This window comes from Gasterosteus aculeatus, chromosome 21 (genome assembly GCF_964276395.1).
Source record: "Gasterosteus aculeatus chromosome 21, fGasAcu3.hap1.1, whole genome shotgun sequence".
NCBI lineage: Eukaryota > Metazoa > Chordata > Actinopteri > Perciformes > Gasterosteidae > Gasterosteus > Gasterosteus aculeatus.
Window position 1 is genome coordinate 17,143,144 of NC_135708.1, and position 16,997 is coordinate 17,160,140.

Consider the following 16,997-nt stretch of genomic DNA (forward strand, 5'->3'; position numbering starts at 1 on the left):
TGGTTGAAACGTCACCCGCTTAAAACGAGTCCAAAAAATAACTAGATAACTAGAATTTGTAAAATCACGTCTTTATTGTACAAATTCCTCGGATCAGACTGCAGACATTACCTCTACCCCAAATATATTTTGCAATCTTTTCATTTTTGGGGGATAATCTTAGAAAATGAGCATTTTTTTTAATATACAAAAGCCCTTCTTTACAAGCTCAATCATCAATTAGCGTTCTTTCCACCATAATACTGCCCCGATAAGTAAAAGGAAAAGATCCCTGTAAAAAAACATGTTTCTATGAGATAGAAATAGTTTCTGCAGAGCCACTTTAGATACATGAACATGAAAGAGGCTTTGTTCATGTTTTCCACCTAGAAAGAGCTCGTGAAATCATCGAGTGTCAATCTGGCTTCATCATCATCAGTTTCATCACTGTCTAACTCACTGACACGTTACGTCTGATTGAACTGAGGTCACACAATGGAGGGACAGAAAGAATGATGTCATTTCAAAGTCTTCAAATCAAGCTATAAAACCGCCTGGTGTGGATCAAATGTGACACAGGTTTGAGATAGACAAAGGAAAACAGAATGAATTGATATGAAAACAACAAAATGCATTTTGAAATATTAGAAAGGCATAAGAGACCACGTCACAGTGTCGTCGCAGTCGCTGGTTTGTAACAAATAAGGAATTGCTCTGCAGCAGAATAAATGTAGCTTAAGTTAAGCTGTGTGGGATTTATGTTTCAACAATTAACCAAATGGACTGTGATAATGACCGACAGTCCCCTGAGAGCTTCTCCCTGTTAGTATAATATATTATATCTGTTAATAATTCATTGAATTGATGTATAATTCACAATTTACCACAAAAGAATACAATTTGGAGGCTATTGGAGCTCGAGATGTCCACATTAAACTGCATGTTTTTCTATTACGAAGCATTATCACAGCTTATTTATACAGCGATAAATTGTGTTCATGAGAGAGAACCAAACATGTATTGTCTGTAACATAACTGAAATGAATGCGTTTCTTTTTAGCACAGTCCTTAACGTACACCGTGAAAAGAATCCACATTAAAATGAAAGATTTCACACAGGTAAGACTTGGCTTGTACCATCAATAAGAAAACAGAAATATACAAAATGTAAAATGAAATGATGGCGGATGCTTAAAAAAGCAAAACCTATTAAAAAAAAGTAGTGGTTTATGTGACTGGTTGGTCTGGTTTCCGGTCGGCTTTCAGTCCGACCATTAAGAGCTCACGTCTTCAAGCGAGTGCCCGCCCGGGCGTACGGATAGTCCACGCAGGCTATAGGTTCTCCCCTGGTTGGTACAGTGGCTCCGTGGCGGTGAAATAGTCCTCCAGGAAGGACTGCAGGTACTCGAAAGTGGGCCTCTCATCCGGGTCCTTCTTCCAGCAGAGCTTCATCATCTCGTGCAGGGACTCGGGGCAGCCCTGCGGGCAGGGCATGCGGTAGCCGCGCTCCACCTGCTCCAGCACCTCCCGGTTCACCATGCCTGAGGGGGGGGGGGGGACACCCGCAAGTTAGGGTTTTATGGGGATTCCTTTTGAAATGTCCCAAAACACCTTTTAGGATTTATTGGATCAGATCAGATATACAAAATATACATGAGGTTCAAACATGGAAATATTTGGCATTTTCTTTCCTTGATAATTGAGGCAAAAAAAAAAAAAAAAAATATATATATATATATATATATATATATAGATCCACATTGAGACATGCGCTTGTTTGAGTTGGATGCGTATGTGGACGCCACTCCCCTTCTGTCCACCGACGTTGAAACTACAGGAGACGGTTAGCTTAGCATAGCATGAAGACTGAAATGAGGGGGGGGGGGGCACCTAGCCTGGCTATTTCCAAATATAATGAACTTCGTCAACCAGCATCATTTAAGAAGCCTGTTTGGCAACAACACCACGCCAGAAAGTCACTCTAAAAACAACAGCTGACGTGCTGTTAGTTGCACACATCAGTGTATTGATCTTCTCATCCAACATTCACAGACATTTCCTTTATACTTCTTCCTAAATTTCCTTACCAGATTTTATTTTTAAAATGATTTTAATACTATTGTTGGTTCCAGCGCTGCGTACAAAGGGGAGCCGCGTGAAGGCGGGACAGAACACTGCAGGGCGCTGCTCCGCAGGGCGCTGTCGCCACGGCAGATGGTTATAAACAAGAGTGGTGTTCAATCTCCTGATCGGCCTCCACCAGATGGTCTCATTTAATCTCAAACATGTGTGTGATGTGTGTGTGTGTAATGGTATCTGTGTGTGTTTGTGCGTTCCGGCGCAGACAATGTCAGGCGGAGCGACGTCAAACTGACAGACTGAAAGCTGATGACAATGACCGCCCTCCGAGCTGCACTTTCTTTTTAATCCACACCAGAGTGTGCGTGTGTGCGTGTCTGTGTGTGTGTGTGTCACTGTCACTTACCTGGGTAGGGTACTCTGCCTTTGGTGACGAGCTCAGTGAGTAAGATCCCAAAGGACCAGACGTCTGATTTGATGGTGAAGCGGCCGTACAGGGCGGCCTCCGGGGCCGTCCATTTAATTGGGAATTTGGCCCCTGGAAGGAGAGAGGAGAGGGGTGAGGGGTGAGGGGTGAGGGGTGGGGGGATTCCACCAGAGGGCGTATAAGCCTCCATCTCAGGCTTTACCTCCAGTGGATCACAATGGCCATGGACCTACAGTCCTTTCTGCCAGCAGACATGTTGACTCTTCATAGTAGGAAATCACATGTTCTACTAATGAACACACGGCTCGGTTCTATTCCACTTATTCCCTGTGAGATTGAATGTAAGCAAGAAGCTGCTGAATGGAATCATTTATCATCCATTTCATTATTTACGCTTGTGTTTTTCATGCTGCCTCAAGTCATCATCATTAAGACCAATAATCATAATAATGGTTATAAAGGACAATATGGTCCGTGCATGAAGAATTACTCACTCGCCATTGTTCTAATGTACAATGAACAATGTCATTTAGGGGTATCGTCTGATCTCATTGTTTTAATGCACTCTAATCTAATTAAAGTTGTTCATTACTTGGGCTATTGGTTTATTTATCTTCTTAAGTGGATCCTTTCTTGACTCAATTTTCTTTATTAAAATTAAAGTGGCATGGAGCAGAATAGATTAATAATAACACAAGTAGACTGATGAGGTTAGGCAATATAAACCTTCATTATTCAACATGAATAGTGGAAAATTAATTGTACTTTTTCATGCAGGGACCCATTATTAAAGATAGTGTTCCTATAGGGTTAGTTCATCTAAATTAAAACCGCAGAGCAACCTTCTGTGTTTTAAATCATATCATCATGCACATTTTTCACTGAATAAAGGCAATAGATCAGATGCATGACAACCACATGCATATGAGAAAACAAATCCGTTAATTCGTCAACGTGCCACTATACTTTGGTAAACGCTCTGCACAAATCTCTCTTTGTTGGAGATACTTTCCCACTGAGCTAACTGTCGGCCATCGTCATTCAATTAAACAGTCGTTGCACAACAAGGCCGGGCGGAGATCTGCGCGCCCGGCTGCGTCTGTGTGTGTGTGTGTGGAAGAAGCCCCGCCCACCTTGTCTGGCGGTGTACTCGTTGTCCTCTATCAACCGGGCCAGACCGAAGTCGGCGATCTTGCACACCAGGTTGTCGGCCACCAGGATGTTGGCGGCGCGCAGGTCCCTGTGGATGTAGTTCATCCTCTCGATGAACGCCATGCCGTCAGCGATCTGAAGAGGAATAAATAAAGAATGAGTGAGACTCGACGGCATCATCGCCAGATGCTTGGGAGCAAATCGTTTTTTTTCAGCTTCTGGCGCTCAGAGCATCGACGCAAAGAGATCTCAGAGGCTTGAAATGGAAACAGGAAACGCACAGGTCCGGTTCTGTCTCACCTGGGCCGCCATGTCCACCAGCAAGGGCAGCTTCAGGAATTTGCCGTCGCCCTCTTTGAGGAAGTCGAGTAAGCTTCCTGTAAAAGTGGCGACGGGTTGTAAATGAAGAGCGTCAAATCAAGCTTGAAAGTGAATTGGTGAATAAAAAAAGAGGAATTGTGGCGAAATCACCATCAGTTCATCTATGAGATCACAACAACCAGACCTGAGACACACGTGCAAAAACAGTTGATATTTACACACACAAAAACGTTCCTCGTTTCAGGCGCCAGGGAACCACGAGGGACTCCCAGGACTCTCATTATGTGCATCACATTAATTAAAACCTCCATAAAATGTACATTCACGCATCAGCGCAACGCCTGGAAAATCCCCTCAAGATCAATTTGTGCCTGAGAAATCAAGACAAACGGCTTTCGTTCTCTTTTAAAAAAAGAAAAAAATAGACCCCCATCAGTTCCGTGTCACAAGACGCGTCGCATCTCTCTTCGAGGCTGAGCGATCTCTTGGGTACCTTTGGCCATGTACTCCGTGACGATATAAATGGGCTCCTCAGACACCACGGCGTAGAGGGGCACCAGCTTGTCGTGCCGGAGCTTCTTCATGATCTGGGCCTCCTGGAGGAAGGCCTCGGGCGACATGGTGCCCGGCTTCAGCGTCTTTATGGCCACCTTGGTGGTGCCGTTCCACGTGCCTGCGGGGAGACAAAGACGGGGGCGGTGAGCGTTTGTATGAATTAGGTCCTCCCCCCTAAGCATGCCCCGGATGAGCGGTGCAAATAGAGACTTTCTCCCGAGATAAGGAGGACACAACAAACAGAGGAAGCGACCGCAGGAAGTGGATAATTCCCCACCGGTTTGGACTAAAATAGACACAGTAAATACAGCCGTCCCGAGTGTGTGTGTGCGTGTGTGTGTGCGTTCGACTACGCAGCTGATTTCTTTTTTTTTCCCACCAGCACTCATCACGACTACGCACTAAACGCCAGAGGGCGTTTCCCCCCCCCCCCCCCTCCGACATGTTCCCGCGTGTCTCCACCGTCTCGCTCACCCATCCAGACTTCTCCGAAGCAGCCCTGGCCCAGTTTGAGCTCCAGGCGCAGCGACTCCCGCGGGATCTCCCAGGCGTCCTTGGCCAGCCCCTGCGTCTGCGGCTTGACCGTGGGGCAGACCGACGTCAGCCTGTGGCAAAGCCCGTCGGCGTGCTCTGCGGCGGGAGCGGAGCGCTTCGTTAGGGACGCACGAACGCCGGATCGGGGGACGGGGACACACAGAAAGACACAAACCCCCGCGTACCCGTGTAGTGTTTGACCAGCTTCTGCAGCGCGTCGAACTGCGCCCGGGTGGTGATGTAGTAGCCCCCGCTGTCCAGCTTGCGGATCTTGTAGTGTTTGACGTTGTCCCCCTTGGCGTCGTCCCAGTCCCGTATGGACAGAGAGTAGGCACCTGGAGGAGGAGAAGAGGGACATGCCGTCCGTCCGAACCGAGCACGAGCGGCCAAGGTCGCATCGCACGGAGCCGACGGTCGACGCATATTAAGTCCTGTCCTGTCCTTGGAAGTTCTGTTTTTTTTCTGCGATGGCCTCGACATACAAAACTCCTTCACTCGGGGAGGCAAAGCAGAATTCAGTATTCAGTTCTGCTCTCCCTCTTTTTTTCACGACAACTTTTAACGACATCTTTGCTTCCTGGAAGGCCTCCATGTCGAGGAGTGCTGCATGAATGCATTTTGCTCACTCGTCTGATTTGCGCTCCGGGCGCCGGGACACCCATGATCATCAGCTGACGCTGCTGCAGTGTGGGGAAGCTTTGTTTTGCTATTTAGACACACAACACGGAATGCTAAAAGCCAACTGGTTTAAAGGGGCTCTTTTTTTCGGCTTTGATTGAAGAAACCCGATGTTTTCAGATGTAGTCGCTCATCTTACGCTCTGGCGGTTAAACCGCGACTAAGCTTTTTGCCCCAAAGTATCGCAGGCTGCCGCCCGACTCAAGAAGTGGTCCTCACCTTTAGTGGTTTCACTTTCTCGCACTAGGAAGGTTCCTCGATGGTTTCCTGTATTCAGCAGCAACCTCTCAGCATCTTTGCGCCCCATTTTACCAAAGTACCACCTGCCAACAGGAAGCATTTACATTAAAAAAACGAAAAATGCCAAATTGAAACATTCTCAGATGGTGGTGTATATAATGAGCCTGCATGTGACCTAGAGAGACCAACATATACCGAAAGAGGGACCTTTCATGGTACATGGCATGTCCATTTTTTGGCTTAGAAGCCGTCCCAAATATCCCAATATAAAGCTCCATCCAGGGCGGGGAGCTGTTGGTATTTGGGCCACGTGAGACGGGATCATGCCGGTGTTATTAGTCTCCTCGTGCGGAGCGGGTAACGAGGCTTTAACAAGGCCTTACTCTTCAGCCTGGATGGAGTCAGCAGGGGCCACATAGTTGCTGGGGATGTAGCCGTTCCTACCCGTGTTGATGGAGCGAGCCTCCCACCAGTCTCCCTCTCTGTGGGGGGAGAAAAAGGGACAATGAACGCGGGAGAGAGGAGACTCGTCCCGTTCAGCAGTCAACCCCGAGGCCGCATTGCTGCTGCGACTGATGGAGGAAAAGCGGTTAATGGTTAATAATTCGCTCATTAGGCGCGGATGAATTATCGTCTCTTTAGCTTCCACGGTGGCTTACGGAAAACGGTTTGAAGGCGCGTGGATTTTTTTAGTAATTTGTTCTGCATTCATTTAACCCCCCCCGAGCTTGGAGTGAAAACCATTGTTACAATGGGAATTCAATGAGACTAATCTGCTTTACATGACAATGCTGAAAATCCCAGGCGACGATTCCGCTGCGAATGTATTCATAGAACAGGTGCGTGGACGAGAGTAATCTCGTTATCACTGGAATGAACAAAAGCCCCATGAACTGAGCGGGAAACTGGGAAGATGCTCACGTGTTGTTGATGATCTGGAAGCGGTCTCCTTTTTTAAAAGAAAGATCGTCAGAGGTTCTCGCTTCATAGTCGTACAAGGCCACAAAGAAGGTCACGCCACCTAGGAACACAAAAAGAGGTGAGTAAACACAAGACTAGAGGGCCTGCCGCAGGAAACAGCTTTATCTGTGTGTGTGACCGTTTAAATGGACCATTGAGGTAGGAATAAATCTGCCTCGCCAAAAGGCCTGAGTGCTCAGACTGTATTGATTTTCGAAGGTTTTTAAATCTGTTGTATGATCCCTTCCAATGCTCAGAAACGCCACCGTGACTGCACCCGAGACAAAGGAAACGCAGCGGCAGGTCTTCCTTGTGTCACATGTTACACGTAACCGGTCCACAAGTCGTAGCTCTATGGATAATAAAGTCCTTTACCAGCTTCCTGCAAAACATTCTGCCTGCTGCACAGCCACACCCTCAGACACAGATATATATATATATATATATATATATATATATATATATATATACAACAATGCTGTCAGTGCAGTAATCTCATTATCTGAGCCATGGCAGTGCCACCTTCGCCCCTCCCTGAGAGCAGATAATCCGACACCGAGGGGGATTACAACCTAAATCCCACCGAAACAGGAGGGTTCAATCTCATCCCTTCGCTCTCAGGATGGCCGTAAGCTGCTCAGACACATTAACGGTGATCACAGATGATAACAGGACCTGGGTTCACTCAAACAGCGGGGAAAGCTAGTTTAAAATAACAGCGGCCGGGGACATTAGCCGTGACCCCGACGCGAAGGATCAAAAACACCGACCGCGTTAAGCTCAGTGTTAAGTGTGTTTTAGCCCATTAACCGTAAAACACTGCTGAATATTCTCCTCAGACTATTGCCTCATATCAGCATTAAGAACGGGCATCTGAAATGTGTTCTTATTTTCTCTCATGGATCAATGCGCAATAAACAAGCAAAAAAAATTAAGAACAAATTCGATTCACAAACAAGCACCAGAAATGTGATTTTATATTACTTTGGTATTCCTTAGTCAGCTAGTGAGAAAGCCACATAGAAAAAACCTCGATCATGTTAAATCAAATCCTGTGTTTGGTCATGAATCAAAATTCCATGCAAAATCATGGTTGTAGAAGGCGAGAAACTCCCAAAGTTGTCATAATTCATTCTGACGAGGACATGAAGGCGTATTTAAAGTTATACATCATGCCATCCGGGGTTTTATATTTATAATATTCTCCATCTCTGTTGCCGTCGGATTACACGTCTGCAGAGAGTCAAGTCTCTTTGAACACAAAATTAAAATCAATACGGTTTTAAATATCTGATTCCATATGGCGTTCTGGAAAGAGTCCAGCAGAAAAGATGAACGACGGACACAGAGATTACGGCCGGAGGACACGTAGGAACTAGATAAAAGTGGTCAGCGTCAAACACCACTCACTTGAAACGGCGCCGGAGAAGGAGTTGGACACGGGGCCGGAGAAGGACGACGCTCCTCCGAAGGGAGTCATGGCCGACGAGCCTCCGAACGGCGTGAGGCTTTGGTTGAAGTTGGGGGCCCCGGAGGCCGCGGAAGAGGAGGGGGGCGGGTTCTGCTGCAGCTGGGTGGGGTCCGGTCCGTAGTGACCCACGTGAGGCGCGGCTGTGGCGGCGTTGGGGTCCGACGCCGCGGAGTTCTCCGGCCGATACTTCATCGTGGGGCCTTTGTCCTCTTTGCTCTTGACGCAGCCCATCGTCTCGCCCTGACGGGACAGACCACTTCAGTGCCAGAAAGACGAAACAATGAATGACACGTGCACAAAGTCAAGGGCGGGATCAACGGGTGCAACGCGCGGGCGACCGAGTAATTCAGCGTTATGAAACGAAAAACTCAAATGACCCGATATTTTCATGTGAATCGCTTTGTTGTTGCGACCCACTAAGACTATAAGCCAAGTGGTAACTGGGACATATGTGCAGACGGAGAATCCGCTTTCAACCCACGCGCCCCTCCAACGTGTAGATTCCATCGAGCGCTTTGAGGTACGAGAGCCATCATTTCATATCGTGGTGACCTATTCCGGGTCACGGTTTGGTCGACGAAGACGTCGACTAACGTTTGCAGATCTAAAACACTTCGGCCTTAAAAGGGAGAAAAATGAAAACTCTTTGCGGTATCAGCGGTGTTAATAACATTCAAAGTGCCCTCCGCCTAGTTATGAATGACTAAAACATGCCGACCGCACACGGCCCCGGAGGCCCAAGGGGTCAGGGGTCACTAGGCCCGGAGCCGCATGACGCCAGTAGATCAAACGAGATGCAAAACGACAAGAAAGCGAATCACACAAATGCATGAAGGACCACTGCGGAGAGACGGAAACGGAAGGAAAATGACATCCGAGGCGCAAGAAGGGCTTTTGCACCACCACAAAGACGGGGGCCACGTCTGAGACGGTGGTGTGTGTCTGAACCCGACACCCCCCCGGCTCACCTGCAGAGTGTTACATAAGCAGTCTGGGTGTCTTGTCGCGTGGGAGGAATCCGTGTCTGTACATTGTGTGTCTGAGCCCAGAATCACAACGTCTCATCATCCGTCCGCGCTGCAGGATCTAAAAGCGTAGCCTGGAAGGCGTTCTTTAGCGAGGTGAAGGCCCGGAAAATGTGGAGACAATGGAGACGCGCGTGCTCGTGAAGAAGTCCAGATCGGAACGCTTTTCATTCTGGAACAACAACAACAACAACAACAGCTGCTGGAGGAGTTGGCCTCGGTTAATTGGCGCCGACACGTTACATGACAGTTAAACAATGGAGGACTGGAGGAACCGGGAGCTCTGAAAGCGGTCTGAACAACGGGGGTGACGGGATTACGGGCTCGAGCGCCTCGGTGCAACAGAAGAGGCTCTTCTGAGGCACCTCTCACTGATTTGGGAACAGTAGCTTTGATTTTCGGTTGGGAGGCGGGGGGGACCTTTTCCCCCCTCATCAGCAAAGCAAGCGCGCATCCCAGAGTTCATCGAGTTTTCCGGCTCAGCTGCCAAGGAAATCAACAAAACGGGGACAAATCAAAGAAACCTTCCAAGGCTTCGGAGCACTTTGCTCAAATAAAAACCGTACGACCGTTTAAATTGCAGGTTGCAGCTCTCGCTGAACGCTGGCGGTCCAAAAAACACTTTAGAGAAAAGTCCCCAAAGGGGCCAAGAAATCTAATCTCAGATGTTAGATCTTGAGCCAGTATGTTGAGAATGTCGGCATGGAAAGAAAGAGAAAAAAAAAAAAAGAGTTTCAAAGCCGAACTTTCCTTTAACGTAGAGACAAGCGGAGAGACGGCGCAGGGCTTCGCTCGTCGGCTCGGTCGGCGTAATTCATGTTAAGTTGCAGCATATTATGCACGTGGAAATACAATATTCCAGTCAGACAATCGCCCCCCCCCGCCACCGGGGGAGATGAGCGACAGAACGGTACCCGCGTGGGCGCAGAGACGGTGATCCATATAGGAGGGGAACTGGCAGGGGAGGCAGCAGCTTGGTGGCATGAGGGAGGGGGTGGGGGGGCAACCACACACAGTGAACACCAGCTTGAACTGGGAGGATTATGAGGATGGGGGGGGGGGGGGGGGGATTTACCCTAAGAGGATAACAGCAAGAAAAAAAAAAAGAGTAACCACAGTGCCGTCCTCAAACTGCACCTGCACACGACCATTTTGGTGGCGTGTCGACCCGACATCCATTACATACTGACAAGGGGAAAGATGGAAAAAGAGCGAGGTGTCGCCATCAAATGTCTCAAACGCTCAAGCTCATTCCTGAACAGCAGAGCCACGGAACCGCAGGGGGGGGGGAACGCTGCCTCGCCGCTAATAATAGTAACGTATTCTTATTGCTGACAACGTCCCACTGGCCCCCTCGGGATGAGACCATGACCTACAGCGGCACGCCACCCCCGGACGACTCCCAGTTGCACCAGTCAGATCCGCGCGGTAACAGCGAGGGACGGAGAGTTTAAATTAGAATCCTCACTAAAAACAAACGGGAAGGATCCTTCCTCTTCCTCCTCAGAAACGTCTCTTTGTTTTTAGGCCGCCGGGAATCTTTGAAACAAAGAAGGACACGGACCAGCGTCTGCCTTCGGGTCCGTTGGTTACCGTAGAAACGGGATCTCGAGGGACTCGAACAACAAAGATGTTTAAAGGAAAGCATCAAGTTGGCTAAAAGCAACAAATATTTCATTTGAGAGACATATTTCTAGGCCTTCTCGTGAAAATGGAACCCTTCCAGAATAAGTCAGTGGGATCCGCTTTCAGTTACGCTGTGTGTTAACAAAGCACAGTGAATACAACCACACACAGTAACGCAATTCTACCAAGAAGCCAACAGTTTGCACCACAAACAGAAACCGCTTAATGTCAAACGTTGCTCCAGGTGTAAGAAACCGGACTGACCTCTCACGCACTCAAGGCTGAAGCGATGCCGGCGTTTTGGGTGCCGCCGAGGTCACGGCTCAGAAAGCGGCGGCGACAAAGTTCAGCTGAGTGGATCCACATTCACAGTGTCAGAAACAAACTGATGCCTTTTGATACATATCACATTGGCCCATTAATCACACAAAAGATTGTGACGCGACGCTGTTTAGCTTAATGCTAGCTAAATGCTAACTGCAACCGCGGGTGAGGACTGAATCCGACGGACGCTATTGTGCGGCCTCTTGCAGCATTCTATTGTACGTGAGCATCCCGCTCTCCTCTGGGGGTTTAGGTCGACGTTTCCCAGACGCCGATCGAGTTGACAGATGACCAGAGGTCTGAAGTCTGAAGCGTGTGACGTAAGTCCAATCGGACAGCTGCAGACGGGGGAAGGCCCTCTGGAGCTTTACTGGGCCTCAGATCTGCAACAGATGTTGCCGTTACCACCATCATCTACCACATTCCTCTTAAAACCGGTCTGGAGAGGAGTCATGTGACGTTACGGGCGTGAAGCCTCGGTACGGAGAGACATCAATAACTCGGTTCTATCATAACATGAAATACAGTCTCATTTAATCACTGACCGTCTTTAGCATTAATAATTCAGTCTTGAGTGAAAAGATGTCCTCTTAACACGTTCATTTTTTTCCCCTTAACGTGACAAACCAGAGCACGAGTCCACCAGAAGAGGGTTTCTCTGTCGCTCATGCGAGTTTTTGTGAAGCCGGAGAGCCAAAATCACGCTGTTTTCTAGAATAAACCGGTCTCATGGGGATACCTGAATACTGGCTCCGGAGTCTAAGTGGGAGCTGTTTTTGGCGTGTTAGAGTGTGTGTCTGCAAATTTGACAACACACAACAGGGCCGAGTGTTTGAAGTGTCAACATCTGAACGGAGCGACCACGTGATCGGCTGGATTGGGGCGTTTTTTTTTCTCTTCTCCTCTCTGGAGAAACACATCCGAAGCCAGAACTTCACACACTCGAATTCTTATCTCGTCTCATCTTCAGATTCGTGCTTAAACATGTTTTTCAAGCAAAGTCATTTCTTTTTCATGTCTGTACAAGCAATGCTGTCTTTGGAATGTTTGCATGATTTTTCTTTTTTGGTGTTACTTTTTCCCTATAATGAATTCCCCTAATAATAGATAAATCCTTAACAGAAAACACCTCCTGTAGAACATGATATATTCCTTCAATTGTATTAATAGATCGGTGGCCGTGCTTGGTGTGTGGCGACGGAAGAAGTCGGAGGGAGAACTTTGTGCCGCTTCGTGATGAGGCGAGATCTCACAGATTTTGGGCTGCTGTCTTTCTTTATGTTTGGACATTTGGGTCATGATCTGCAGCAGGTATACGGATTAAACGGCACATGGGGACTTTGCACCAATCTCCCTCACCAGATTCTTATCTGCTTGATAATGAAATGATTAAGCTGTTACGCAATGGGTATTTTAAAAGTCCGTGTTTAGGCCACCACATGCTTTGTTAAATGCAAATCGCATCAACGGGTTCCAGTGAAATACACTGATTTCACCGCCACGTTTGAATAAAATGTAAACTTTTGCACTATTGACTGATTAGGCAATAAAAACCCACTATGGAAGACAACAAATTTACCGTCCAATGGTTTAAAGGACTGCTGCAATTTTAAAATATTAAAATATTTTAAATATGAATTGCGCTATCCACCTTTAGCTTTCCCCACTCCTCAGGTTCAACAGCGCTTTTAGTCCCGGTTGGGCGGAGCTGTTCAGCAGTCGGTTCAATCGGAGGTAACGAGGATGCTTCCTCGGGCCCCTGAACTCAGAGTGGAGGTGGTAAGACCCAAAAAACACAAACCGGGGACAACGGCGACAAACTGTGACTCAGCTGTTCCATCACGAAGTTTGAGTTCACAGCCAGAAGGGCCTGGACTTCCTCCTCCTCCTCCTCCGGCTACTGACTATCATCTACACTCTCATCCCACTCAGGCGGAGTCAGATTGAGGTTAACATCTGAAACCATGAGGTGGCACTTTGGCATCTTGTGTCTGGCTTTAAATGAACACAATGGATGGAAAACGTTGTTTCAACAGGGATGAAATCAGAGAGTGAATAGAAACGGACAGATGACGTGTATTCTTTTCCACGCAATCTAACTTATAACCTTTTGTTTTACTACTACATTAAGTACCTTACTAATTAAACAGTATATCATATAGTCACTTTGGATAAAAGCGTCAGCTAAATGACCTGTAATGTAATGTAAGATAAATGTTGCCATAAAAGGTATGGAGAAGGTGTTTTGACCTTGTCCTACTTTGAAATATGTATCTGACTCCCGATATGGTTTCAGTAATATTCCCGTGGGACTCCGAGCACGTGCTCCTCCAGTGATGCATTAACCTAAAAAACACGATGAGCTGATCAATACGTTACACACGCGCGCTACAAGCCACCGACGGGTTTCTGTGCATTCCCATCAGACGCGTCGGTTCCTTTGTTGATGACAGGTCGGAGCGTTCCGGCCCATCCTCACGATCCCGTTGACACACGAAAAGCACACTTCGTTTGCATTTGAGATCTTACCTTCTCAAACCCGCCTTCTCCTTCTGGTTTTCTCCTTTGGATTTGCTTCCTCTCCTAAAATCAGACCCGGGAGCGGGGGGGGGGTGGTGGAGGGGGGGGGGGGGGGGGGCAGTTATTCCAACAGAGACCGAACCGCCTTCATCCTCACTTCATCCATCCAGCAGAGAGGGGGGGAGGTGGAGAAGAACAGAAGAAGCTGAACAGATTTAATGCCGAAGTTAAATCGATGGAGCGCTGCAGCGGGTGAGGGCGCGCGACGCAGCCATCGTCCTCCAGCTGCGGATCGGCGAGAACGAGCGAGATCCAGTCATCCAAGTGTCCCGGCTCCTCGTAGCCTCCACTTCCCACTGCCGAACTTACATCAACCCCCCACCGCACAACAACATGGCCGACCCCGTCTGCGGGACTGGAGGAGCCGCGCACAGCTGGACGGATCCGTCCGGTACAGCTGATCTGAGAACAGCTGCGGAGGGGAGACGACCACGCGAAAGGGGGAAAAAAAAGGGGGGGGGAGCGAGGGAGAGGAGGGAGGGGGGTGTGGCTGGATAGAGGAATTATAAAGAGATCCTCATGTGAGAGGCAGCAGAGGAGAGCGAACCAGCAGACCAGATGGGTGGTTCCACGGTTTTCACGGAGGGGAGGGGGGGGGGGGGGGGGCTCGAGGCGGCCTCTGCGGGCGCCGTTTCCACTCACAGGTCCGGAGCTCCAGCCCCCCCTGCCGGCCGCGGCGCGGGTACTGCAGCTGCACATCTGCAGTTCAAGGGTCGCGGGGGGGGGGGCCCGAGAGACACCTATGTGGGCGGGACTAACCCAGCCGAGTATTCAATGGATCACGTCATCATCCATCATCCCGAGTCTCAACTACCTGGTTTCTGAAAGTATTTCCCTCTTGATTAATATTAATAACAATATTGCCTCGCATCATGCTGCAGGTCACGAGTTAACTTCATAGGGATTAGAAACATAAGACATGAAAAGGAAAACTGCTAAACGGTATTATTTGTCCTATTTGCATATTTATTTTGACTTTTATTTACAATAAACACAATTACTAACACCTGCTTTATGGTACAGACACTTACCTTCTTTAATACAGTATTCATTTTTTTATAATTAATAATAAAACATGATGTGCTGAAAATTCATGTTCTCTAAAGGAAACTTTATTTAAAGTGAAAATTAATAGCATAACAAAACAATGCAATTTTTTAAATCTGACAAAATAAAATAAACAATAGATTAAGCAAACATACATTTAGCTTGTATTCCACGTGTCCAATTTGCATCTTAATTACACAATGCATGGTCTCTTTCTTTCATCTCATCACTTCTGGTGACACACACGCACACACACACACACACATGCACGCACACGCGTCACAAATTAGATTTACAAATACGCTCTCTGTTGTAAAAGCGGTGTGGTAAAATACTAAGTACACAAGACAGGAACCTCAATAAAGCTCTTTAAACACGACGTGTCTACACCAGTAGGCGCTCTGAAAAGTTAACAGCAAATAAAATCAGAATGAGTCAAACGTTCTTCTCGGGTCCTACAAATCTTACACACACACACACACACACCAGCTGCTGTTTGTACACCCTTTTTAATAAACAGGAGCATATTTTCTTTTACACACATTGCCAAAGTAATCAGTGAGTAACTATATGGACACATTCTTAAAATTGACCGTGTATATTGATTTTATGATGTATCTACGAGATTGTTTATCAGTTTCATGACATCACCCGGATGTCACATCAACACCGTCACTCAATATAATACAAGTGTGACAAGAAAAGCAACAAGCATTAAACAGAGCAGGAGATTAAACTACTCCTTTATTAATATTCCACTGTGATTCCCACAAGAAGATGTTTATACTTTGTGGTGAGTCAAACATCAGGTGAGCACTGGATCAATATTCTTATCTGCTTAATGTTCTCAGGCTCGTACATGTAATTTAAAGTTGATGAAGTGATATCCTGGTAGAATTCACTCGTCAGCCTTAATTACACTGTGATTGTGTTGCGCTGAATCAAAATGAATTTCCTGGCAAAGTCACTAGAGGTTCCAAAAGTCAAGGTGACACCCACACATGCTGTATTTGCCCTTAAATAAACACCCAAATTGTTATGTAGACAATCTGCCTGTTTGGACAGGGCAGCCTATTTCCCTATTACATTAATGCAACTATGTGACTGTTTCCCTCTTTATGGGTCAACTTGAAACCGTTTGGTAATTCTGAACATTGTGGGCTGCTGTGTATTGTGTGTGATTTTATCGTGCCTTCACCTGGAGGACGTTAAAGGCCTCGATGCGATCACTTTCGTCTCTCAGCCACTTGGGTGCAGTGCTCCCTCAGAGCGGAGTGATTGTAACCTCGCCGTATTTAGGATTCAAAGCGCTTCTTTGCACTACAAACAGACCAGAGCCAGGCGAGGATCGACCGGTCCGAATCACCCACTGAAGATTCAACGTGGCTCCATTTCAATAACCCCAAATCGGGAAATTAAACATTATTCCGGGAAAAAATAAAATATAATCATTAATTACTGTACATTTGTGTGGCAGAACTTGTATCTTGTGACCTTTTGGTGGGGTGTGATGTCGTTACCACTGGACTAAACTACCTCACCGTACATACAATTAATAGTATAATGGTAAAATATAAATGTAGCCCTGAACCAGAGGGCAGCTGATTTATACTGTCTACTTTATAAATACACTAATACGTCAGCTTGACGTCACCGTCTCCTGATAATCCTTCGTTTCCACCTTTGGGGATTTAATATATGTTATATTATTAATGTTTCTTTCTTCTTAATCTAAAGAAACCTTATCTGGAAAACGAATCACAAAGATCAGAACAAACCTGTTTTTGTTACATGGTGAATGGATGTTTTGGAGATACATGTTCTTCATGAGACGGTCATGGGGAAATATTTAAAGGACCGACTGCACCTTCAAGTGTCTTGTTGTGTAACTCCTAAACTCTTAAGGGACCCCCCCCCCCCCCCCCCCACACCCCAAAATAAATCAAAATACTTTTCCTCTCACCTGTAGTTCTATTCATCGGTCTAGCTGGTTTTCGAG

At 47.1% G+C, this 16,997-nt stretch overlaps 1 protein-coding gene across 3 annotated transcripts; it reads right to left on the reverse strand.

The window, feature by feature from the left end:
* Positions 1-50: 50 nt before the first annotated feature.
* Positions 51-14,518, reverse strand: LOC120811564 (tyrosine-protein kinase Yes). 3 transcript variants are annotated; one of them, XM_078095971.1, is made up of 13 exons: positions 13,901-14,495; positions 11,312-11,397; positions 8,336-8,636; positions 6,887-6,986; positions 6,349-6,447; positions 5,945-6,048; positions 5,233-5,382; positions 4,988-5,143; positions 4,452-4,631; positions 3,938-4,014; positions 3,619-3,772; positions 2,465-2,596; positions 51-1,520 (listed from the first exon to the last, which is right to left on the reverse strand). In XM_078095971.1, exons 3-13 carry the CDS (start codon positions 8,625-8,627, stop codon positions 1,312-1,314), a joined length of 1,653 nt encoding a protein of 550 aa, XP_077952097.1. In that variant the 5' UTR covers positions 8,628-8,636; positions 11,312-11,397; positions 13,901-14,495; the 3' UTR covers positions 51-1,311. The 3 variants fall into 3 exon arrangements, with proteins under 3 accessions (XP_077952097.1, XP_077952098.1, XP_040022966.2); XM_078095972.1 differs by lacking the exon at positions 11,312-11,397 and adding an exon at positions 9,365-9,593 and having other exon boundaries at positions 13,901-14,420; XM_040167032.2 differs by lacking the exon at positions 11,312-11,397 and having other exon boundaries at positions 13,901-14,518.
* Between the last annotated feature and the right edge of the window lie 2,479 nt (positions 14,519-16,997).